Source organism: Rhinatrema bivittatum, chromosome 9 (assembly GCF_901001135.1).
Source record: "Rhinatrema bivittatum chromosome 9, aRhiBiv1.1, whole genome shotgun sequence".
NCBI lineage: Eukaryota > Metazoa > Chordata > Amphibia > Gymnophiona > Rhinatrematidae > Rhinatrema > Rhinatrema bivittatum.
This window is the reverse complement of record NC_042623.1, coordinates 8,590,544-8,616,626: the sequence shown is the minus strand read 5'-3', so window position 1 is coordinate 8,616,626 and position 26,083 is coordinate 8,590,544. Positions and strand designations below refer to the sequence as shown.

The 26,083-nt window shown below is 46.8% G+C and overlaps 1 protein-coding gene across 5 annotated transcripts in view; it reads right to left on the bottom strand.

Annotated features, from left to right (window-relative positions):
- Positions 1-26,083, bottom strand: part of LOC115098684 (protein artemis-like) — a 50,129-nt gene that overhangs the window by 2,213 nt on the left and 21,833 nt on the right. For all 5 annotated transcript variants that reach the window (XM_029615485.1, XM_029615486.1, XM_029615489.1 and 2 more), the window contains 4 exons: positions 25,788-25,924; positions 23,833-23,887; positions 10,316-10,404; positions 9,807-9,907 (listed from right to left, as the gene is read on the bottom strand). In XM_029615485.1, the coding sequence (XP_029471345.1) occupies positions 9,807-9,907; positions 10,316-10,404; positions 23,833-23,887; positions 25,788-25,924 (382 nt within the window). The remainder of the gene's footprint in view (positions 1-9,806; positions 9,908-10,315; positions 10,405-23,832; positions 23,888-25,787; positions 25,925-26,083) is intronic.

Below are 26,083 nucleotides of genomic sequence, written 5' to 3'. Positions count from 1 at the left end.
GTAGGGGTCAATTTCTAAATCATATGAACTGTACAGTGCTACCCATAGGCAAACTCTTACATTTAAAAATATAGTCTTACCTGTTAATTTCCCTTCCTTGAATCCTGTTACAACAGTACTGAGTTGAGTTTATTACACCCAACCAGCAGATGGAGACAGAACAACTTTTTCTAAACATCACCACCACTAGTACTTAGGACAGGGTAGTCTAGGCAATTGCCAGTAATCTTATGCCAAAGCAATGGGAGTAGAACAAACAAATGATCCTAAAAATTATAATTAGCCTTAGAAACAAAAGATTTGGCTAAGTAGCGAGGCAAGATGGCCACAGAGTAGGACGCTGCATTGGTTTTCTTGCTGCGTGGCTTTCCTTTTTTCTGAAATTTCCTAACCTTTCAGTAATGCCACATACCAAAAGAAAGGGGAAATTAAGGGGAGAGATTTCCTCTGATCCTCTTCAACCTCGCATCAAGGGTTTCTTCACAGGAGCCGCAACTGCGTCATGAGAAGGTTTGGTCGCTGGGGTGACTTCGGTGGAGTGTACGCCAACCCCCCTGACCTTAGACACCACCTTGAGCCCCGGTGAGCTGAACAGACCTGTTCATCCCAGACAAACGGACAAACCAACCCTACCACTGGCAATGGCAGGGATCTCCTTGGTGTCTATACAAGGGGAATCTGAGCCAGAGCGACGGAGTGAGGCCCTGATGAAAATCATGGAGTCTTGAGGAGAATTTGGGACTGGTTCTAGAGGAGGCACGGCTGAATTAGACCAAGGTTTCCCGAATCAGGAGCACTGTGCAGTGGCACTGATTTCTTCACAAAGTACTGGACTGGGTATAGGCACCGTGGTGGAAACGGGAGATGCACAGTCTGATGTGATGATGCCAGGTCTTAAATTGCAGCGGCCTGTGGAAATGACTTTAGAGGGAATATGGACAGTCCTAAAATCAATTGAATCTTCAAATAATATCTTTGTCTCAAATAACTTTGGAAACAAAAAATCAAACTGTGCTGAACACTAATTTGATTTCTACATTTAATATGAAGGTGGAAAAGCTTGAGAATAGGGTTACCACCATAGACAAAATACAACAAAAGCTTGTTCAATCAGATTTAGTTAGTAATAGTAGACTGGAGAATATTGAGAATGCTCTTAGGTCACATAACCTTAGAGTGTTGAACTTTCCTGTAATAAATATGATTTCCCCTATCGATTTGTTTAAATTATATATTCAGCAAACATTGAAAATTCCACAATCAGCAATGCCGGTAATTATAAAAGCTTATTATCTTCATCAGGCTGATCGGGCGGAGGAAGACGTTGCAAGACAGACACCAACACTGGATCTCTCACCCATACTAGAAATGCCACAGAATGTGGAAATTAATCAGAGAAGACCGTTGTTGGGCTCATTTGCCTTTCTATCTATGGAATGCCTGGTGTAAAAATGTAAAAGATTCAGGAAAGAAAACCTTGAGAGGGAATCTATCCTGGGACAAGACCAGAGATGGGAATGAGTTAAAAATGGCAGCCATTCCCACCAGCACATGGGTCTCACTTGCAGTAAAATCAGCTGATGCATGGACCTCGGTCACTAAGCCTCCCACTCCTGCAGACATCGACAGAGCCTCTGAACCTGCCACTGCCCCTTTACTCCTCTCCTGTGAAAAGTTGTTGCTGCCGTCACAGGTGGGTGTGTGCTGCCAACACATCAATAGCCTCGCTTGGCAATGGGACTACCTTACCAACATGATGAGGGAGAAAAAGAAATAGGCCCAGTGGAAGTCTCTCCTTGCTGGAAAAAGGGCTAAAAAGCCTGGAACTAATCTGCCGGTTGGAACTCAGGATCAGGTAATACAGAAGGCCTGTGTGCCAAAAGAATTTCTGGTGGTTTACATATCACATGCTCCAACTGCCTCAACTTAGACAAGGAATTTCTCTGGTTCTCAAGAAATTTTTAAATATATTTATAAATGACCTGGAAATGGAAACAAGTGAGGTGATCAAATTTGCCAATGACACAAAATTATTCAAACTTGTTAAATCATAAGAGGATTGTGAGAAATTGCAAGAAGACCTTACAAAACTGGGAGATGGGACATGCAAATTGCAAATGAAATTTAATGTGGACAAGTGCAAAGTGAAGCACTTAGGGAAGAGAAACCCAAATTATAGCTACACAATGCAAGATTCCACATTAGGAGTCACCACTCAGGGAAAAGGATCCAGGAGTCATTGTTGAAAATACATTGACATCTTCTGCTCAGTGTGCAGCAGCAGCAGCCAAGAAAGCAAATAGGATGCTGGGGATTATTAGAAAAGGAATGGAGAATATAACAGAGAATATCATAATGTCTCTGTATCACTCCATGGTGCATCCTCATCTTGTGTTCATATATCATACACAAACAGAATGCTGGGGATTATTAGGAAAGGAATGGAGAATAAAACAGAGAATATCATAATGTCTCTGTATCACTCCATGGTGCATCCTCATCTTGTGTTCATATATCATACACAAACAGAATGCTGGGGATTATTAGGAAAGGAATGGAGAATAAAACAGAGAATATCATAATGTCTCTCTATCACTCCATGGTGCATCCTCATCTTGTGTTCATATATCATACACACACAGAATGCTGGGGATTATTAGGAAAGGAATGGAGAATAAAACAGAGAATATCATAATGCCTCTGTATCTCTCCATGGTGCGACCTCATCTTGTGTTCATATATCATACACAAACAGAATGCTGGGGATTATTAGGAAAGGAATGGAGAATAAAACAGAGAATATCATAATGTCTCTGTATCACTCCATGGTGCATCCTCATCTTGTGTTCATATATCATACACAAACAGAATGCTGGGGATTATTAGGAAAGGAATGGAGAATAAAACAGAGAATATCATAATGTCTCTGTATCAGTCCATGGTGCATCCTCATCTTGTGTTCATATATCATACACAAACAGAATGCTGGGGATTATTAGGAAAGGAATGGAGAATAAAACAGAGAATATCACAATGCCTCTGTATCACTCCATGGTGCAACCTCATCTTGAGTACTGTGTGTAGTTCTGGTCACCGCATCTCAAGAAAGATATAGCAGAATTAGAAAGATGATAAAGGGGACGGAACAGCTGCCCTATGATGAAAGACTAAAGAGGTTAGGATTCTTCAGCTTGGAGAAGAGACGGCTGAGGGGGGATATGATAGAGCTCTATAAAATAAGTAGAATGGAACGTGTAAATGTTAATCAGTTGTTTACTCTTTCAAAAAGTTCAAAGACCAGGGGACACATAATGAAGTCACTGGGTAATGCATTTACAACTAATAAGAGAACATTTTTTTTATCAATGTATATTTAAGTGCTGGAATTAGTTGTGAGGATGTGGTAAAAGCTATTACTATATTTAAAAAAAGGTTTGGACACATTCCTGGAGAAAAAGTCTATAAACCATTATTAAGGAAGAATTCCAGAATCCCACTGCTTATCCCTGGGAGGAAGGTTCAGAGGCTCTGTCGATGTCCACAGGAGTGGAAGGCTTAGTGACCGAGGTCCATGCATCAGCTGATTTTACTGCAAGTGAGACCCATGTGCTGGTGGGAATGGCTGCTCTTTCACACCAGGCATTCCATGTTACATAGCAGTCTAGATGGTGTTGTTAGAAAGTGTTTACGACGTAATTGGGTAGACTTAATCACAGCTGAATAGAACTATATCTGACGACCATAGAAAAGGGATTGTCTAGACCTGAAGAAAAATTTCAATGTTATTGTGGTCAGCTCGAAAGCAAGAAATCTGTCTAGCCATTGAGCTCCTGCCAGGTACTTGATCTGGCTTGGCTACTGTTGGAAACAGGATACTGGGCTTGATCTTCCCTTGGTCTGGCCCAGTCTGGGAAGTCTCACGTTCTTACCGCTCTCTTCTTTTCAAAGAACTTTGCCAACAAATCAGTTCAAGGCTAGAGAAGAGGAGTCTTGCTAGGAGATGTTCCTGAGGCTAGTCCCCTGGCCTCAACTAGGCCCCACAGGGACCTTGGAGCCTGACTGAGGGGCTTGCTCAACCTGCAACAAACCAGGGAGCTTGGCCCAAGTCTTCTCACCAAGAAAGGAAAGCCTTAGCAGTCCACATTTTTTTTTTCCACCAGAGAAAAGCAACTGCTACTTTAGGAGCTAAACCTCAACCAGAAAGGGCCACTGGCTGAAACCTGGGGATCCTACTGCACCAGTGCAGACCTGCTACTGTGTGCTGGAGATTGAATACTGGCAATTGCCTTGGCTACACTGTCCTAAGCACGGCCGGTGATGTCACTGAAAAACGGAGACAGAGAACACAACATCTGCTGGTGGACTGGAATAAACCCATGCACCTGGACTAGTCTAGCAGGAGGAACACGACTGTCTTTTTGCTAAAAACCAATGCTCTATGGCATTATCTCCTAGGTTGTGTGAGAGTATGTAATAGGTCAAAAAACTGGTTCTCATCACCAATTATTGGAAGATGTTCTGCTGAGGGTAACAGGATGTGTGTCATTTTATTAAATGTTGGTTTCTAACTCTAGCCTGAATAGTTTATTTATTATTTATTTATTTAGGGCTTTTCTATACCGAATTTCTTGATACAGATCAAATCAATTCGGTTTACATCGAACAATAGTTTTAAACAATAACAACATAGTCAATAAACATATCAGTATGGAGCAGAGAGTGGCAGAGTCAAAAAGTTACATTATAACAAGGGCGAGCAACTGGGATAGTGAAAAGGAAGGAGGGAAAACAAAAGTATGCAAATAATAGGAATACTTTATACAGAGAGCGAGAGTGGCTAGAATAGCCAATCTCTAAGGTAACTTCTGAAGATTATGACATCTTTGTGAATTAATATGAGGCGTGACGAAATAAAGTATTAAAGTTCAATGATGCAGTTATAGTTGACTATAGCCACACCTCAACTAACAAAGTACAGCTCAGCCAAAGATGAATACATTCCAGGAGTGGAGATAACTGAGTGGCTGATGGAACTTGTTTAACTAAATGTCTAAAGCCAGGGTACATGGCAGACAGCCAGCTGCTGATTGCTTTTCTAACACTTTCTTACCTGCAAAACAATGCAGTCACTAATACATGCAAAGTAGGGTCATTGCTCTGCCACATGCTGGCGTGATAATACACTGAAACCCCAGCTTTTGAGATTTAGAAGACTCCTGGCAGTCGTTTTTAGGGAGGGTTCTGGTATATACTGCCCTCAGATGGGAGCAGGGTTTAGCAGTGCTCCAGCGAGGATCTCTTATTTGACAGTAACATCCTCCTTGGAGAACACCTCCACTCTTTTACGCCCCTACCACAAAATTAAAGACTGTTCCTAGCAGATTGCATTGCTTGGGCTTCAGCATCAGACTGCATTCAAAATGTAAACTGACATCTCTACGCAAATTGCAGTTCAACATGTTAGAAGTGATATCAACACACTCACAAAACAAAATAGGTTTCACTGGTCAGAATTTTTCCATTTATAATATAACCACATATGCAATAACTCACATATATTGTTTGTAGGACCCACACTCAATGAGTTTGTCTGTCAAACTCATAATTAAGGTTATCTGTCCATTTAATTGTTGACTTATGTTTTAGATTTTTTTTTTTGTTATTTTTTGAGTTTTGTTTTCTCTCTCGAAATTTTCATAAAAGCTGACGAACTGAAGCTGACACACAGCAGTATTCAATATTCATCCCAACGCGGGTGCATCATTGCAAAAGAATCAATGGAGCAGAAAACATTTGTGATACTTTAGACACAGTCCTATGTTCCTCACAAACTAGATATACCATTGTAGATCATGTTAGAAATTGTCATATACAATCTATGGAACAATACTCATCTATAGTGTTGAAGAAAACAGTCCCGACACGATCGTGTTTCGGACCACCCGGTCCTGCTTCAGGGGAAACCACTCTTCAAAAACTGTACTCCATGTCCTGCAGAAACTCCAGTTCTACACTGTTCCATCAGCATAACTTGCTTCCGTGGCCAAATAAACATCCTTTTCTCGTGGTCTGCATTCAGTTCCGCAGTTTTGCAAAAAACATGGCAAACCCTCAGACTTTTTATCCTGGAACCGGAAGTGCATACGTCACCTCTAGTCCTCAACTAGCTCGTGACTACAAGAACTCAAAAAGCTCATTTTGAACTGTTCAAATAACAAACAGTATATTGCACAAGATCTATCTGTATATAAGACAAACAAAGAAGCAAAGATCTTCTACAGATCATTCATAACTGCAGAGCAATGTTAGATACAAAAGCAGGTCTCATCCAGGTCCGTATGATTAATTATAACACAGGATACTGTATTCTCAGTGTGTGCAGAAGTTCTCAACTACGTCCTCTTGTCTACCAACAAGGAAGGCGGAAACAAAAATAGATGACAAACGTGTAACCTCTAAATTAACGAATACCAGTTAATTTTTTCGTTCAAACCTTGGGGACACACAGAACGAAGTTTAAAAATCCAAAAGTGCTCGCGTCCGAGACGGGACTGAATATCCCCTCCTCGAGTTTCTCCAAAACAGACCATCGTAAATCTGAAAAATTATGTTTGGCTTGCAAACAATGTTCAACCAGGGGAGCTGTGAGCTTAGAAGTCTTAATACAACTTCTATGCTCAATCAGTCTCGTACAAGAAACTTGAGGAGGGGATATTCAGTCCCGTCTCAACAGACACGAGCTTTTTTGGATTTTTAAACTTCGTGCTGTGTGTCCCCAAGGTTTGAACGAAAAAATTAACTGGTATTCGTTAATTTAGAGGTTACACGTTTGTCATCTATTTTTGTTTCCGCCTTCCTTGTTGGTAGACAAGAGGACGTAGTTGAGAACTTCTGCACACACTGAGAATACAGTATCCTGTGTTATAATTAATCATACGGACCTGGATGAGACCTGCTTTTGTATCTAACATTGCTCTGCAGTTATGAATGATCTGTAGAAGATCTTTGCTTCTTTGTTTGTCTTATATACAGATAGATCTTGTGCAATATACTGTTTGTTATTTGAACAGTTCAAAATGAGCTTTTTGAGTTCTTGTAGTCACGAGCTAGTTGAGGACTAGAGGTGACGTATGCACTTCCGGTTCCAGGATAAAAAGTCTGAGGGTTTGCCATGTTTTTTGCAAAACTGCGGAACTGAATGCAGACCACGAGAAAAGGATGTTTATTTGGTCACGGAAGCAAGTTATGCTGATGGAACAGTGTAGAACTGGAGTTTCTGCAGGACATGGAGTACAGTTTTTGAAGAGTGGTTTCCCCTGAAGCAGGATGGGGTGGTCCGAAACACGATCATGTCGGAACTGTTTTCTTCAACACTATAGATGAGTATTGTTCCATAGATTGTATATGACAATTTCTAACATGATCTACAATGGTATATCTAGTTTGTGAGGAACATAGGACTGTGTCTAAAGTATCACAAATGTTTTCTGCTCCATTGATTCTTTTGCAATGATGCACCCGCGTTGGGATGAATATTGCTGTGTGTCAGCTTCAGTTCGTCAGCTTTTATGAAAATTTCGAGATAGAAAACAAAAATAAAAAATCTCAAAAAATAAAAAAAATTTAAAAAAATCTAAAAAATAAGTCAACAATTAAATAAATTAAATGGACCGATAACCTTAATTATGAGTTTGATTGACAGACAAACTCATTGAGTGTGGGTCCTACAAACAATATCGGTGAGTTATTGCATATGTGGTTATATTATAAATGGAAAGATTCTGACCAGTGAAATCTATTTTGTTTTTGTGAGTGTGTTGCACGTGTGAGGGTTTCTGGAATACATTGGATATTGGGCGTTTGTTGTGATTGAGAAGTGATATCAAGCCAGCTCAGGACTGCTGGAACATTTCAGATTGGAGTGGGGAGAAGAAAGATATTTATCACTACTCAATTACAGCATAAGAATAATAAAGTGAATTTCCTGGGGAGGTGACGCAGAGTTCAATATTTTAACCACTCACCCACCTTTCTCTAGTAATTAGAGCAGGGGGTCCACAAATGTTTCCAGGGCTGGGGCATTTTAAATCACTGTGAGGGCTGGGGAAACAGGGGGTGTGTCTGATTAGTGTGTGTGGGTAGTGCATTTCCTTCCCCCCCCCCCCCCGCCCCCACTCTGCTCTGCACCCCTCTCTTCCCTTCACTCACTCACCCTTCTCCATCCACCCACCCTGTAAATCATCCGTCCTCCCTGGCTGTGGCTCTCCTCATCTTAGCAAATGTGTTCCAGTTGCTCTACATCCGGCAGGCCCTAAGAAACCCCACTAGCCTTCTTTCACTGCCATGCATGAAAAATAAAAACCCTGCTCCTGCAGGCCAGATCTGACCATGGAAAAAAAAAAAAAGCATGGTCGACTGGAAAAAGCTTCCTGGGTTGGATTAGGCTGCAAGCCTCTAACTACAGCAAGGGGAAGGATGATGGCGGAGACTTTAGTGAAACCTCTCTCTTCAAAGCCTGGTCTCCTAGTGACCTCTTGTGGCTAGGAGAGCGTTTTCTCTGAAGCAAGTCTAAGCACCATCAACTCCACCCAGCTTCAGAGGTCCCGAGGGCCGCTGCTTACCTGCCATGGGAAAGGTCGTCCTCCTGGATCTCTTCAAGGTTCCAACCCAGCTTCAGAGGTCCCGAGGGCGGCTGCTTACCTGCCATGGGAAAGGTCGTCCTCCTGGATCTCTTCAAGGTTCCAACCCAGCTTCAGAGGTCCCGAGGGCGGCTGCTTACCTGCCATGGGAAAGGTCGTCCTCCTGGATCTCTTCAAGGTTCCAACCCAGCTTCAGAGGTCCCGAGGGCGGCTGCTTACCTGCCATGGGAAAGGTCGTCCTCCTGGATCTCTTCAAGGTTCCAACCCAGCTTCAGAGGTCCCGAGGGCGGCTGCTTACCTGCCATGGGAAAGGTCGTCCTCCTGGATCTCTTCAAGGTTCCAACCCAGCTTCAGAGGTCCCGAGGGCGGCTGCTTACCTGCCATGGGAAAGGTCGTCCTCCTGGATCTCTTCAAGGTTCCAACCCAGCTTCAGAGGTCCCGAGGGCGGCTGCTTACCTGCCATGGGAAAGGTCGTCCTCCTGGATCTCTTCAAGGTTCCAACCCAGCTTCAGAGGTCCCGAGGGCGGCTGCTTACCTGCCATGGGAAAGGTCGTCCTCCTGGATCTCTTCAAGGTTCCAACCCAGCTTCAGAGGTCCCGAGGGCGGCTGCTTACCTGCCATGGGAAAGGTCGTCCTCCTGGATCTCTTCAAGGTTCCAACCCAGCTTCAGAGGTCCCGAGGGCGGCTGCTTACCTGCCATGGGAAAGGTCGTCCTCCTGGATCTCTTCAAGGTTCCAACCCAGCTTCAGAGGTCCCGAGGGCGGCTGCTTACCTGCCATGGGAAAGGTCGTCCTCCTGGATCTCTTCAAGGTTCCAACCCAGCTTCAGAGGTCCCGAGGGCCGCTGCTTACCTGCCATGGGAAAGGTCGTCCTCCTGGATCTCTTCAAGGTTCCAACCCAGCTTCAGAGGTCCCGAGGGCGGCTGCTTACCTGCCATGGGAAAGGTCGTCCTCCTGGATCTCTTCAAGGTTCCAACCCAGCTTCAGAGGTCCCGAGGGCGGCTGCTTACCTGCCATGGGAAAGGTCGTCCTCCTGGATCTCTTCAAGGTTCCAACCCAGCTTCAGAGGTCCCGAGGGCGGCTGCTTACCTGCCATGGGAAAGGTCGTCCTCCTGGATCTCTTCAAGGTTCCAACCCAGCTTCAGAGGTCCCGAGGGCGGCTGCTTACCTGCCATGGGAAAGGTCGTCCTCCTGGATCTCTTCAAGGTTCCAAGTGGTTTATACTTGGGCTGAAGACTCTCCGAATACGCTTTGCAGAAAGGCTTTAAACTGAAAAGTATGACGAGAGAGATTCAGAATACGCTTTTACACTTTAATGCTCTCATGCAGGGTTTATGGAAACTGCTGGAAAGGCCTGGCTCAGGAGGAGGAGGGGCCCACCATGGAATTGCACTGCTCAGGAAGGGGACCCTGGCAGTCAGCACTTCATGCCAATGGGGAGGGGGTCTTTGGACAGGTGAGGTGCCACCTTCAGGAGACTTGAGCCGATAAGGATCCCCAAGCCACCCAAGGGTGCAAGCGTTGAGGCTCCTGAGCTTGGGAGGGAAAATCCCCACACTTAACCCCCTCTTCCCCCATCTTTGTCTCAGAATGCATTTCTACAGTAAGGTAAGTGGGGAAGTGAAAAATGAGTCAAACCCCCCCCCCCCCCCCCCCAAAAAAAAACCTGTTACTTACATTTTTAACACTTCTTCCAGAGTTTTACCCATAGGTATCACGTTAGGGTGCACGTTGACAGGGTGGATATATCTTAAGAAATCCTTGATCTGAACAAAAGCAACCAACGTTTAGCAATAAGAATCACTGGGTCAAAATAAATAATTAAGCAAAGAAAAACACTCCAGAACTACAGTCAATAATGACAGCGAGAAGCCCAGCTGGCCCATCTCTTCTGCCCATCCCAGCCGCCAGCCAGAAGGATAGCGCTCCTTATCCAGGACAGCTTTGTCAGCTTTCTCCACCCTCCTGAGTAGCTGGGCATGCAGAATCCGCTTTAGCTCAGACCCAGCGGCCTTCCCATCCCGTTTCCAACCACAAGGTCTCTAATCAAAGGCTGCCACCACCAGTGTAGCTGTTATCCAAACCTCTGGCCTCTCTGGACAGCTGGCCACCATCACCCACTGCGCCAATCTGGTCAACATGAGGAGCGTATAAAGCCTACCAGACAGACCTGGCCGCATGAGCACCTGCATTTCTGCAATGACCTCTGGCTTTTACTGTTCTTACCACCGGTCAAACAGGCTCAGCTGCTAATTATCTCTGAACTGTTTTGCAGCAGAGAGACGTCTGTGCTTATGCTAGGCCTTCTTGAAGTTTGCACTGTTTTAGCCTTCACCACTCATTCCACAAGGACATTTCACATATCTGCTGCTGCTCCTCAGTGCCTCATATCATGATCCCCTGTTCCACCTTTTAGGGATTTTAGCACCTGCATCATATTAAGAGGGTTTTGCTTCTGCACTAGGCCACTTAGGTCCATTGTCTTCTCACAGGGCTCCCGCTGCAGACCCCACACCATTTTGGAAGCTCTTCTCTGAACTGGCTCCTCGCAGCCTCTCTCCAGAGACACTGCCTCCAGAAAGGCAAGGTTTTATCACTAGCCTGCACCATGGCAGGATTCCTCCCTTTTTTCTGCTAATTAAGCCTCTCCTTATGCATCCTTCTGGCTCAGGCCACTGTCTTGTCACACTAACTACCAAGAGACGATCTCCCTGAGGTGAAGAGCACATCAGAGCCTCGTGCAGGCGTTACACGGATGTATACAGCACGGACAGCTAAAGAGCTGATATTCAACAGAGCCCTGTGCAGGTGGCACGCTGATACACAAAGGAGAAATTACTAATTACCTAACAATTTCCTTTCCTGTAGTAAGAGCAGGTCAAGCCCAACAAGTGAGTTATGCACCTCTGCCAGCAGATGGAGACTGAGCTGACATCACTTTACTGTTTATTTTTTAGTTTCTGATCCACGTAAAGGCATCGCCTACTAGTTCTGAGGTAAATGTACACCGATACGATGTGCAAACGGCTGTCGGTGTATAAAAAAAATGTTAAATAAATAAATAAATAAAATAATAAAGTGCCGCCCAGACATCAGCCCGCCAATATCATCTGGAAAAGCCAAACTGTGGACAAAACGGATTACACTTGAACATTATCACCAACCATGCATGCTCCTCAACCAACAGATACACTGAGCTCAGCCAAAAGAAGGAACATTTATTTATTTATTTAAAGCTTTTCTATACCGGCATTCATGATACAATCATATCATGCCGGTTTACATATAACAAGGGGTGCAATAACTTTCTTTTAACCAGTGTCGAGGAAATAAAAAGATACAATATAACAAGGTTGTTGAAACTGGGAAGGAAGGAGACAGGGAAAGACAAGAATTATATAATCTTAACAGAGGTAGCTTATTTACAATGTGCCGTGGTGTCCCTTAATGGAAATTATTTACATTGATTTATAACATATTATTTTATAACATATTATTTTATAAATTATAACATAGCTAGTAAACTTAGGGCTAGAGGAGCCACTTACCAATCTTCAACAAGGAGCTGGAATCATAGCTCACCTGAAGAAAGGCTAACCACAAATTTAAACATTGGCAGCCGAGGGCAGGTCAGCGAATGACCTTGCCCGTACTAGAGGAAAGGGAATTATCAGTAAGTAATAATGCCTCCTTCCTTGGCATTCGGACAGGTCAGTCTCAACGAGTGGGATGTACCGAAGCTAATCTCGAGAAGGGTGGGAGGCTGTCAGCGGTCCAATCAATCCCGTTTGCACAAATGCGGCGTCCTCCCTAGCCCTAACATCCAAGTGGTAATGCTTGAAGCAGGTGTGCAAAGATGACCATGCCGCCGCTCGGCAAATTTCAGCAGACGACAACAAGCGAAGTTCCGCCCATGATACCACCTGAGCTCTCGAGGAATGTGGCCTAACCTGTTTGGGCAATGCAACCTCAGCAGCCACATCGGCTGCCATAATGGCTTCCTTAACCCAGTGGGCAATCATTGCCCGCATCGCCGGTGCTCCCTGCTTACATCCACCATGGAGCACAAACAGGCGATCAGACTTCTGAACAGCCTTAGTCATCCCCAAATACTGCAGTAAATGACACTTGACGTCCAAGGAACACAAAAGGCGGTACTCAGCTTCATTTCTGTCCCTGTCCAAAGCGGGAAGGGAAATGGATTGATTCATTCCAAAATCACTTTGGGCAAAGAGGAGGGCACAGTCCGAAGTTGAACCATACGCGGAGTCATACGGAGAAAAGGCTCATGGCAGGAAAGAGTACCGATGTGCCGAACAGATTGCCACCAGAAAAAAAAACTTGCCTTCAAGGTAAGCAGCCACAAGGAAAGAGTAAGCAGTGGTCAAATACAGATCTGCCAAAATCTGAGGATCAAATTAAGGTCCCACAGAGAGAACCGGAGGCTGCAACGGGAGGCAAAGATGTTTAACTCCCTGCAAGAAACGGGACACTTCCGGTTGGGAAGACAAATGCTCTCCGTTGACTCTCCCCCTATAACAAGCCAGGGCTGCAACTTGAATCTTCAAGGTGTTAAGGGCCAAACTCTTAACCAAACCATACTGTAAAATTCCCAAATCAAAGGAATATCCATCTTTAGTGGTTAAGTACCTCGCCCAGAGCACCAGGCCTCAAAGACCATTCAAACTCTAAAATAGGCTAGAGCAGTAGAAAATTTCTGGGCCCAAAGAAGAATGGAAATTACCGCAGGCCAAAAATCCCGCTTCAACAACTGAGCCCTTTCAATGGCCAAACACAAGACTGAATCGACCTGGATCCTTGTGCAGAATGGGCCCCTGATATAACAGATCTGTCCGAGATGGTAGCCGCAGAGAACTGCCCTCCAGAAGTCTCTGGAGATCGGCGTATCACAGCCTTCAAGCCCAATCCAGAGCCACTAGAAGGATGGTATTGGTTTGACTTGCAATCTTCTGAACCAGCCTGCCTATCAGTGGCCAGGGCAGAAACGCATTCAGAAAGAGGTCACCCCTGAACAAGAGGGTCGAAGTCCATTGCTTTTGGGTCCCGCCTGCAATTGAAGAAGCAGGGAATCTTTGCATTATTGAAGGTCGCCAACAGGTCTAGATCTGGTAGGCCACAGGATTCACCAGGAACTGAAAGATCTTGTCCACCAGCTCCCATTCTCCTGGGTCCAAGTTTCTCCTGCTGAGGAAATCTGCTCTGATATTGTGCTTTCTGGCAATGTGGTAGGCGGATATGCTTAGGAGATGCTGCTCCGTCCACACCATGAGCACATCTATCTCCTCCGACACCTGTTGACTCTTGGTTCCAGCCTGATGATTGATGTAAGCGACTGTTGTTGCATTGTCGGACATTATCCAGACCGCCCAACCTTCTAGCTACTCGGCCAACCACAGGCATGCCAACCGAACCGCTCATGCCTCCAGTCTGTTGATGTTCCATTGCCACTTTGCTGCATTCTGGCGTCCTTGCACCACCAACTCCTGACAGTGAGCCCCCCAGCCCCAGATGTTCACATCTGTCATGAGTACAAACCAATCCGGTGTTGCCAGGGAAACTCCCTTCCTGGGTTGATCCGCATGTAACCACCAGTCCAACTGGGATTTCACCTCTAACGGAAGGAGCAGCCTCAAAGCAAAGTTCTGCAACTGCAAACTCCATTGGGAGAGTAACGCACACTGAAGAGGGCACATATGTGCCCTCACCCAGGGAACCATTTCTAAAGTGGCAGCCATCAACCCCAACACCTGTAGATAAGACCACACAGTCAGACGAACAAAGTTCTCGCAGGGATCGAACTCGCAGCATCAATGTGCGGATCTAAGACGTCAGCAGAAATACTCTGCCCTGCCTTGTATCAAATCGAACCCCGAGATACTCCAGGGTCTCAAACGGCTGCAAATTGCTCTTGGCCAGATTCACCACCCAGCCTAGTTCATGTAGCAAGGAAACCACCCTGTGCGAAGTGCGAAGACTCTCTTCTAGTTTCTTGGCTTGAATCAACCAGTCGTCCAGATAAGGGTGAACCAAATGCCCCCCCCCCCCTTTTTTTTTTTATTATACCATACTGGGTCAGACTAAGGATCCATCAAGCCCAGCATTCTGCTTCCAACATCTGGCAAGTACCCACACATTAAACAGATCTCAAGCTACTATTCTTTATTAATAGCAGTTTATGGATTTTTCCCCTAGGAACTTATCCAAACCTTTTTTAAACCCAGTTACACTAAATGCCATAACCTCATCCTCTGGCAATGAATTCCAGTGCTTAACTATCCGCTGCCACCACCATGACCTTGGAAAAGGTCCTGGGTGCCATGGCTAGTCCAAAAGGCAAGGCCTAAAACTGGTAATGATCATCCAGGATAGCAAATCGGATGAACCGCCAATTTTCCTGCCAGATGGAAATTTCCTGATATGCCTCTGTCAGATCGAGACATGAGGTACTCCCCTGCTTGAACAGATATAATGACTGAGTGTACCGTTTCCATCCTGAAATGCGTGACACGTAGATGTCAGCTGACACCCTTGAGATTCAGTATGGGCCAAAATGACCCTTCCTTATTTATTTATTTTATTTAAATTCTTTTAATATACTGATGCTCAAGACTAGGTCTTATCGTACCGGTTTACAATAAACTAGGGGGAGAAAACCATTTAACACTGAAAGCGAAAGTTACATTACAACAGGGAATGTGGACCAAGGCTGTTAGAGAAAAAAAGGATAGATTAACAATTTCTAACTGGAGAGCGGTGCATGTAAGCAGAGAGTAATTGCTTACATGATAAGAATTATATACAATTTAAGCGCAGTTAGCAGAAAAGCAGTTCCTTTGTGCGGCGGAAAGAGGACGTAACGTGAGGGTAACCATACGGCTTCTTCAAGGATATGCTTGGGCGAACAGCCATGTTTTTAATTTTTTTCTGAATGTGGTATGACAATGTTCCTGGCGGAGATCTGGCGGGAGAGAATTCCAGTGATGCGGACCAGAAGTTGATAGCGCTCGTTTTCCTATGGCGTTGTGTATAGCAGATTTGTTCGGGGGAACCTGAAGGGAGTCTCTGTATGCAGATCTGGTAGGTCTTGCTGAGGAGTGTGGTTTGAGGGGTATGGTGAGTTGGAGAGAGGATTGTTGAAATATGATTTTGTGAATGATGGTCAGTGTCTTGAAGAGAATTCTGTAGTGGATGGGTAGCCAGTGGAGTATTTTTAGAATCGGTGTGATGTGGTCCATACGGCGAAAGTTTGTGAGGATCCTGGCTGCAGCGTTTTGCAGCATTTGAAGAGGTTTGGTAGCAGAGGCCGGGAGACCAAGCAGCAGCGTATTACAATAATCAATCTTTGAGAATAGTATGGCTTGAAGGACCGAGCGGTAGTCATGGAAGTGTAGGAGAGGTCCTTAACTGTTTTAGGACCTGTAGTTTGTAAAAACCTTCTTTAGTGGTGGTGTTAATGAATTTTTTAAGGTTCATTCTGGAGTCTAGGATGGCCCCAAGGTCTCTCACAATTTACTAATGGAGTATTAGTAGTGTTGGCTAGTGGGTTATCATCATTGGGGGAAATGACCATCAGTTCAGTCTTGGACGTATTGAGAACTAGGTTGAGGCTTGTGAGAAGGAGGTTAATGGCGTGCAGGCAGATATTCCAATAGTTGTCGGAAATGGGATCCTTGATGGGGATTAGGATCTGCATGTCGTCCGCATAAATGAAGTAGGTGAGGTTGAGGTTATTGAGTAGTTGGCAAAGGGGGAGAAGATATATGTTGAATAGGGTCGGCGAGAGCGAGGAACCCTGGGGGAACTCCTTGCTTGGCCGCTACCGGGTGAGACTCTTTGTTGATTATTTTTTACTTTGTAATATGTGTTGCTTAGAAAGGATTTTAACCAGAGGAGTGCAGAACCTGAGATGCCTATTTCCATCAGACGGTTGATGAGGATTGTGTGGTTAACTGTGTCGAATGCTGCCGAGATGTCTAGCAGAGCTAGCAAGTATGATTGACCTTTGTCGAGGCCCATCAGGATGTTGTCCGTTAATGAGAGTAGGAGAGATTCTGTATTTCTGCGTTTCCTGAAACCGAATTGAGATGGGTATAGAATGTCGTGGGAGTCGAGGTAGTCTGTGAGTCGCATATTAACCAGTTTTTCCATTAGCTTGGCTATGAAAGGTAGGTTGGCAATGGGGCGGAAATTTGTGGGGTTGGATGGGTCCAAGTTAGGTTTTTTTTAGTAATGGTTTCAGAGATGCTGTTTTTAAAGCATCCGGGACTGTTCTGTGAGTGTGGGAACAGTTTATGATGTCTGCCAGAGGTTTGGCGATGATGTTTGGGATTGTGAGAAGGAATTTGGTCGGGATTTGGTCTATTGGGTGCGATGACGGCTTCATTTTCTTGATGATAGATTCGATTTCCAAGGATGATGTAGGATCAAAAGATTCTAGAGACCGTTTGTGTATCGATGGGGCGTGGTTTTGGTCAGGTGGAGGCTGGGAGTTTGGAGTGGGGTTGAAAGATGTCAACGGAATAAGTAAATTTTTTATTTTGTTGTCGAAGAAAACTGCCAGCTCCAAGGATTTGTTTTGTGCTTCTTCTTCTGGGATGATAGGAGGAATAGGGGTGGTGAGTGCTGCAACATATGAAAAAAGTGTTTTTGGGTCGTATAGGAAGCCGTGTATTTTTTTGGCGTAGAAGTCCCTTTTGGTACGAAGAATGGAGGCCCTATAGTAGCTCATAGTGGTTTTGTAGGAGGCCAGAGCGGTGGAGGTGGGATCCTTCCGCCAGTGTTGTTCTTTATGTTGTAGGTCTTGTTAGAGTTTTCTTAATTCTGATGAGAACCAGGGTTTTGGGTTTTTTTGTGTCCCTCCTTCTTGGACACAACAAAATAAATGTAATAACGGCCCATATTTAACTGCGATTCGGGAACGTGAATCACCGCTTTCAGATTCACCCACCACTGAAATGTCATTTCCATTTCTACCCTCTTCTGAGGGGAGTTGTGTGGAGAGGCCATGAAGGCATCTGGAGGAATGCAAAGAAAGTCCCAAATCACTTCTAGAACTCATTGATCTGAAGTAATCTGGACCCACCTGTGATAAAAACGGGATAGGTGACCACCTATCTCCTGCACCACCCATTGAGCCCGCAAATCTTCAACGGGACGACCGAGGGGCTCCATCTCTCGAGTCCACATCCTTTCGGGGGTGAAAGGGCAGAGACCTGCCTAAGGGACGGGATCTCTGGAAAAAAAGCCTCCCCTAAAAGGCCAAAAACGCCGATAGTCTTGAGAGTGGCCAGTCCCCAAAAAGACTGGGCAATGCGTTTCTTGTCCTCTGACAATGGAGGGACCTGGGTTTCTCCCCATTTACTTGACATTTTTTTTCCAATTCACTGCCAAACAAAAGCAATCCTTTGAAGGACAATTTAGTAAGAGTGGACTTCAACATAGTATCTGCGGACCAGTTGCGCAGCCACAGCTGTCGCCTGGCGGCATTAACTGAAGAGGCCCCTTGGGCGGCTGGGCGTACCAAGTCGCAGCCCACATCAACCAAGAAGGCGATTCCCAGTTCTATTATAAGTCCAAGATCAGACCCAGAGCCACCAGATTCTTGACAACTATGTAATGTAGTCTGAGCTACCAAGGTGCAACAAGAAGCAATTTGCAAGTTCATTGTCACTGCCTGAAAGGCTTGCTTTAGGATAGCCTCAATCCTCCTATCCTGAGCATCCTTCAGTGCCTCACCTACCTCTACCAGGATGGTTGTATGTTTTGTGACAGAACACACCAAGGTATCTACCCTAGGGACACACAACTACTCTCTGGCCTGTCGATCCACGGGTTATAAACCCGCCAAGACTCATACCCCTTTAAAAGATGCCTCTGGCGGACTCCTTTCCAGATCAATCAACTCCTGGATTGCATCCAGGAGGGGAAAGAAACAAGAAGCCATTGACATTGGCTCCTTTGCCTCCCTCCCACACCCTCACCTGTATATAGTATACTATCTCTGTTCTCCCCCCCCTTTATTTTCCTATCCCCAGTTTTTGCTCCCTCGTTATAATGTAACTTTATGCTTCATCAAATTTTGTCTTTTGTTAATTGGTTATGGTTAACTGCTTAGTTCGATGTAAACAGAGTTGATTTGATTTGTATCAAGAAAGTCGGTATATAAAAGCCATAAATAAATAAATAAAGAAGTCTTGCACCAGGTGACCAAAATAGGATACCTAAGCTGGACGCACAAGATGTATGTTCAGAAGGAAGAACGCCCAAACTGGACGCAGAGACGAGAACAGACACACACATGGATACGCCAATGGCCTGCAGCAAAAACGTGTGAAGCTACCCTACGGCCTACCAAGCGTTAAAATGGGAGAAGCCTGGGAGCAGGGCCTAGCCAAACGTCTGCTCAACCCGCAGTGCCTGCGCTACCTCCTCACCTTACAGAACTCCCCAGACGCCTGAGCGGGGCAAGCCTGGGAGCAGGGCCTAGCCAAACGTCTGCTCAACCCGCAGTGCCTGCACTACCTCCTCACCTTACAGAATTCTCCAGAGACCTGAGCGGGACAGCCAAACGCTGAGGAAACCGACCCTTCTCCTGCCGTCCCTGCACTACCTCCTCACCTTACAGAACTCCCCAGAGACCTGAGCGGGACAGCAGAACGCAGAGGAAACAGACCCTTCTCCTGCCGTCCCTGCACTACCTCCTCACCTTACAGAACTCCCCAGAGACCTGAGCGGGACAGCAGAACGCCGAGGAAACAGACCCTTCTCCTGCCATCCCTGCACTCCCTCCTCACCTCACAGAACTCCCCAGAGACCTGAGCGGGACAGCAGAACGCAGAGGAAACAGACCCTTCTCCTGCCGTCCCTGCACTACCTCCTCACCTCACAGAACTCCCCAGAGACCTGAGCGGGACAGCAGAACGCAGAGGAAACAGACCCTTCTCCTGCCGTCCCTGCACTACCTCACCTCACAGGACTCCCCAGAGACCTGAGCGGGACAGCAGAACGCAGAGGAAACAGACCCTTCTCCTGCCGTCCCTGCACTACCTCCTCACCTTACAGAACTCCCCAGAGACCCGAGCGGGACAAGCCTGGGAGCAGGGCCTAGCCAAACGTCTGCTCAACCCGCAGTGCCTGCGCTACCCTCCTCAACTTACAGAACTCTCCAGAGACCTGAGCGGGACAGCCAAACGCTGAGGAAACAGACCCTTCTCCTGCCGTCCCTGCACTACCTCACCTCACAGGACTCCCCAGAGACCTGAGCGGGACAGCAGAACGCCGAGGAAACAGACCCTTCTCCTGCCGTCCCTGCACTACCTCCTCACCTCACAGGACTCCCCAGAGACCTGAGCGGGACAGCAGAACGCCGAGGAAACAGACCCTTCTCCTGCATTCCCTGCACTACCTCACCTCACAGGACTCCCCAGAGACCTGAGCGGGACAGCCAAACGCTGAGGAAACAGACCCTTCTCCTGCCATCCCTGCACTACCTCCTCACCTCACAGAACTCCCCAGAGACCTGAGCGGGACAGCAGAACGCCAAGGAAACAGACCCTTCTCCTGCCGTCCCTGCGCTACCTCCTCACCTTACAGAACTCCCCAGAGACCCGAGCGGGACAAGCCTGGGAGCAGGGCCTAGCCAAACGTCTGCTCAACCCGCAGTGCCTGCGCTACCTCCTCAACTTACAGAACTCTCCAGAGACCTGAGCGGGACAGCCAAACGCTGAGGAAACCGACCCTTCTCCTGCCGTCCCTGCACTACCTCCTCACCTTACAGAACTCCCCAGAGACCTGAGCGGGACAGCAGAACGCAGAGGAAACAGACCCTTCTCCTGCCGTCCCTGCACTACCTCCTCACCTCACAGAACTCTCCAGAGACCTGAGCGGGACAGCCAAACGCTGAGGAAACAGACCCTTCTCCTGCCGTCCCTGCACTACCTCCTCACCTCACAGAACTCTCCAGAGACCTGAGCGGGACAGCCAAACGCTGAGGAAACAGACCCTTCTCCTGCCGTCCCTGCGCTACCTCCTCACCTTACAGAACTCCCCAGAGACCCGAGCGGGACAAGCCTGGGAGCAGGGCCTAGCCAAACGTCTGCTCAACCCGCAGTGCCTGCGCTACCTCCTCAACTTACAGAACTCTCCAGAGACCTGAGCGGGACAGCCAAACGCTGAGGAAACCGACCCTTCTCCTGCCGTCCCTGCACTACCTCCTCACCTTACAGAACTCCCCAGAGACCTGAGCGGGACAGCAGAACGCAGAGGAAACAGACCCTTCTCCTGCCGTCCCTGCACTACCTCACCTCACAGGACTCCCCAGAGACCTGAGCGGGACAGCAGAACGCAGAGGAAACAGACCCTTCTCCTGCCGTCCCTGCACTACCTCCTCACCTCACAGAACTCCCCAGAGACCTGAGCGGGACAGCAGAACGCAGAGGAAACAGACCCTTCTCCTGCATTCCCTGCACTCCCTCCTCACCTCACAGAACTCCCCAGAGACCTGAGCGGGACAGCAGAACGCAGAGGAAACAGACCCTTCTCCTGCCGTCCCTGCACTACCTCCTCACCTCACAGAACTCCCCAGAGACCTGAGCGGGACAGCAGAACGCAGAGGAAACAGACCCTTCTCCTGCATTCCCTGCACTCCCTCCTCACCTCACAGAACTCCCCAGAGACCTGAGCGGGACAGCAGAACGCAGAGGAAACAGACCCTTCTCCTGCCGTCCCTGCACTACCTCCTCACCTCACAGAACTCCCCAGAGACCTGAGCGGGACAGCAGAATGTCTGCTCAACCCGCAGTGCCTGCGCTACCTCCTCAACTTACAGAACTCTCCAGAGACCTGAGCGGGACAGCCAAACGCTGAGGAAACAGACCCTTCTCCTGCCGTCCCTGCACTACCTCCTCACCTCACAGAACTCTCCAGAGACCTGAGCGGGACAAGCCTGGGAGCAGGGCCTAGCCAAACGTCTGCTCAACCCGCAGTGCCTGCGCTACCTCCTCAACTTACAGAACTCTCCAGAGACCTGAGCGGGACAGCCAAACGCTGAGGAAACAGACCTTTTTCTCCTGCTTTTTTCCTTTTTGCTGGGGGGTTTTTTTTTTTGTTTTGTTTTTTTTTTAAGTAAAACACTTTTTACATGAGCTCAGCCCTCCGTGGCTGAGAGCAGGAATGGGTCCTGGCTATGGGGGGAAAGGGCTAAAACCTTCACCACAGAGCTCCTCTCAGCCTGCCACTGCTGATTCGAATTTAGGTCCATGCCAGTCAAGGCTACCGGACCGAGGGCACTCCCTGAGGGAGGGACCGCACGGTGTCACCCAAACATCTCATCTGCCTGATATCTCCTTTCCAACCTTTTTTTTTTTTTTTACCCACAGGAAATCCCCTGAAGGGAAATACAATCCACCATCTTCTGGAGACACAGTATGGACTTACTTGCTTCTATACATGCATTACTGTAACCCGCCCCGAACTTTGGAGGTGACTGGCTGAAAATAATTTTAAATAAATAAAAATAAAATAAATCCTGGCGGGCTGATATCGGGGCGAGACTATATGGGCGTGATGTCAGCTTTTGCTCTGTCTCCATCTGCTGGCAGTGGTGCATAACCAACTCGTTGGGAGTGACCTGCCCGAACACAGAGGAAGCATGAATACAGCACGGACAGCTGAGGAACAGATCTTCATCAGAGCCTCATGCAGATGTCACATGGATACACATAAAGCATGAATACAGCACAGACAGCTGAAGAGCAGATCTTCATCAGAGCCCCATGCAGGCGTCACACTGATACACATAAAGCATGAATACAGCACAGACAGCTGAAGAGCAGATCTTCATCAGAGCCCCATGCAGGCGTCACACTGATACACATAAAGCATGAATACAGCACAGACAGCTGAAGAGCAGATCTTCATCAGAGCCCCATGCAGGCGTCACACTGATACACATAAAGCATGAATACAGCACAGACAGCTGAAGAGCAGATCTTCATCAGAGCCTCATGCAGGCATCACACTATACACATAAAGCATGAATACAGCAGAGACAGCTGAAGAGCAGATCTTCATCAGAGCCCCATGCAGGCATCACACTATACACATAAAGCATGAATACAGCACAGACAGCTGAAGAGCAGATCTTCATCAGAGCCTCATGCAGGCATCACACTGATACACATAAAGCATGAATACAGTTATAGGAGATGGAAGTGGGGACTCTGTCACAGGACATTTTTTTTTTTAAAAACAGGATATATCCTTAAAAAAGTGCACATCTGTAATATTACATATGAAAACTGTAAAGAGATGTTAGGACTGGAAGTCATGGCATAGATTAATTAATATTCTGATGATTTCAGGCTGTGCTGCTTTCAAAGTGAAAGCAATGAAGGAGACACATCTGACTTTTCCTCCATTTAATGTGTTAAAGCCAGACACTTCCTCTCACGCTTAACCACAGGAGAGACGTTACACCACAGCCCATTCAGTGAGAAGCTCAAACAGATTTAGGAATATTTACTATCATTTCCTTCAGCTTGTTCGCATGTCTTCTATTAGCTTTTGTACATATAAGTAGGCTGTAAAATTCAAAGGATGATAGCGGTCATGCTGCTTAATTTGAGCAGAACATGTTCCTCTAGCGTTGCTTAGAATTAGCACAGCCAATAGAGAGGGGACCGTTTTCTCCTTTTTAAAGGCCAAACTGGTTTCCATGGACGCGTATCTGCGTTTCCCAGGACCTCACCGCCCTTCCACAACCTCAGTCTGTCCGGGCACCCTGATGCAGCAAAGAAATACTGGAAATAAACGGCTTTGGTTAGGTGCCGAGACGGAGGCTGCTTTTGAATTTGGGCGTGCTTGGGACAGATGTGGAGGCCAGTGGTGGGGGAAAATGGCGAGAGGGTAAGTAAAAGACATGGCACATGGGAATTTTATGGCCATCGTTCCAAAGTGGACAAACCTCAACTCAGCCTACTGGATGGGCCATTTGGTCTTAATCTCCTCTCATTTACAATGTCTAAGAATTACTATTCCTGAGCTCTTCAGTCTCTTCTCTCTGACAATCTTGAAAGCACCCATAGGCCATTTTAATCTGGCTCCTGTCCGCTGCCTGTTCTGGAGGTGTTTGAAGCACAGCAGTACAGGGCGTACGAGTGGAAGGTTATACCTACCTCACTATAGGAGGAATGGAATGAAAAGCAGGCTCTGTAGGAACTCTCTCCAGTCCTTAAAGTCAAAACAAGGGGGATTACATTAGTCTATTCACTCAGCTGCTACAGGAAGCAAATGAGGTTATAGTAACATTTAGCAGAGAAACCAAGTTATTCCGTGAAAACCCATTTATTCAGCGATGCAGCTGCTGGCCTCAAAACCACATCTGCAAACCCGGTGGCTATAAACGAAACTGTGCCCAACTGGAAGTGCCAGCTTTAAAGAGGACTCTAATGGTTCCTGGCTGCTGCAGGACGCATACCTGGAGATTCCTCCACGACCAACCACACTAACTTACAACGCGGCATTTCCCAAACTCTTTTAAGCCCAAGGAACGCCAACTTTAACAAAAAATGTTGTGCAGCACAACAACCTCCACGAAGCAAGCAATGTGGACAGGAGAGGACTCGTGCTCAAAAGCAGAGCTAGGAAAGCCCCACCAGGCTCTCTTCCAAAAGTTAAAACAAGAAGGGAGAGGTGGGATGCATCATGATGGACCTCCAGGGAGCGAGCAGCCAGCTCAGCGAGCATTCCCTCAGCTGCCGCACATGCGGAGTAAGTCCCATCCGGTCTCTCCCTCTCACTCAGCCTGGGGAAAGGGGAAGAGGAGGTGATGCAATGTGTAGCTATCCCTGTCCTGCATGCTGCCTGTTAATTACCACACTCCGCGCTTTCAGAAAGCAGCTCCTCCATGTTTGAGTCACCCTGGGGTCCATTGTTGCTACAAGGTGCAGGCTTACATCTGAGGCACATGTTGTTATAAAGGTATGAACGCCTAGGCTAAAACGCAAACCAACCACTCCAGCTCCTGAATATTTTTCTTGGTGTAACATTTGTTACATCAAGGGCAGAGAATGACTATAAAGAGATGTAAAGCTGGATACATTTTTACTGAATAAATTCAATACAATAACCATGGCAATGTTTGTTACAGTTTTCATCCTGTACTAAACCTTACAATAGTTATTTATTTATTTATTTATTTAAAGTTTTTCTATACCGGCATTCGCGATAAATATCGCATCATGTCGGTTTACAATTAACAAGTGGATAGGGAACAAAGTCAAAAAATAACATTTAGTAATAAATAATAATAATAATAGTAGTAAAAAACATAAAACAAGCGAAGGCTAAGGAATGCAGTTACAATAAAACTAGGGAATAAAGTAACTTGGATCGGTTCTTCTCTGTTTTGTTTTTTTTAAGGTACAGGACTACAGGGTTTGCACCTCCTCCATCTGCTGGAGACAGAGAAATACTGAGGAGCTGCAGGTGGCACCAGGGCTTATCAAGCAGTGTCAGTGAGACTCTGTCTCCATCTGCTGGCAGGGATGCATAAACTCAGGAGTCTGGACCGATCCAGATACGTACAGGGAACTGCTGGAGACAGAGAAATACTGAGGAGCTGCAGGTGGCACCAGGGCTTATCAAGCAGTGTCAGTGAGACTCTGTCTCCATCTGCTGGAAGGGAGGCAAAACCCAGGAGTCTGGACTGATCTGGGTACGCACAGGGAATGCCCCTCAGATTTCACACTCTGGTTCCTGCAGAAGGTCCCTGGTGCAATCCCCCTCGCCGAGGTCAGCATTCAGGGGCCTAGGGACCAGAGACAGGGCTCCAAAAGGGTCGCTGCAATGAGCAGGAGAGGAGCTTAGAGGCGAGTTACATAGGGGCTTACGATCTGCAATGTTTCCAGAGGTAACAGGAGGGGGAGCAGGATTTCTTCCCTGGTTTTTGGCCCGCTGCTCTAATCGCTTGACCCTCCCGCCATTCGGGAAAAAAACCTCGCAGGTAGCGCAAATGAAGACGCGCGATGCCAGAAGTCAGCCCTAGTTCTGATTTGGCTGGAAAGCCAAAGGAGGGAGGGCAAGAAAAGAAAAAGTAGAAGCCTCTTGCTAGTAAGAAGGGGGAGCTTACCTCACTATGACATTGGTTTTCTTGGTCCTCTCCCCAAACCACATGGTGGACGGTTTGATACTGATGACGCGCAGCGGGGCGCCGTTCCCCGCGAGCATCCCACAGGGCACCCTGTTCCCTCGCAGGTACTCGTCATCCTAAGAAAAAGCATCCGAGCATCCATCAGCGACATCGGCCTGAGCGGGTGTGGAAAGGGCCCGTTCCAAACCCCGACTTGCACTGACCCCCCCACGAGATGTTTGGAAAAGCTTTGCCGAATCAAACGACTACCTTACGCTCTCTTCAGAAACCCCTTT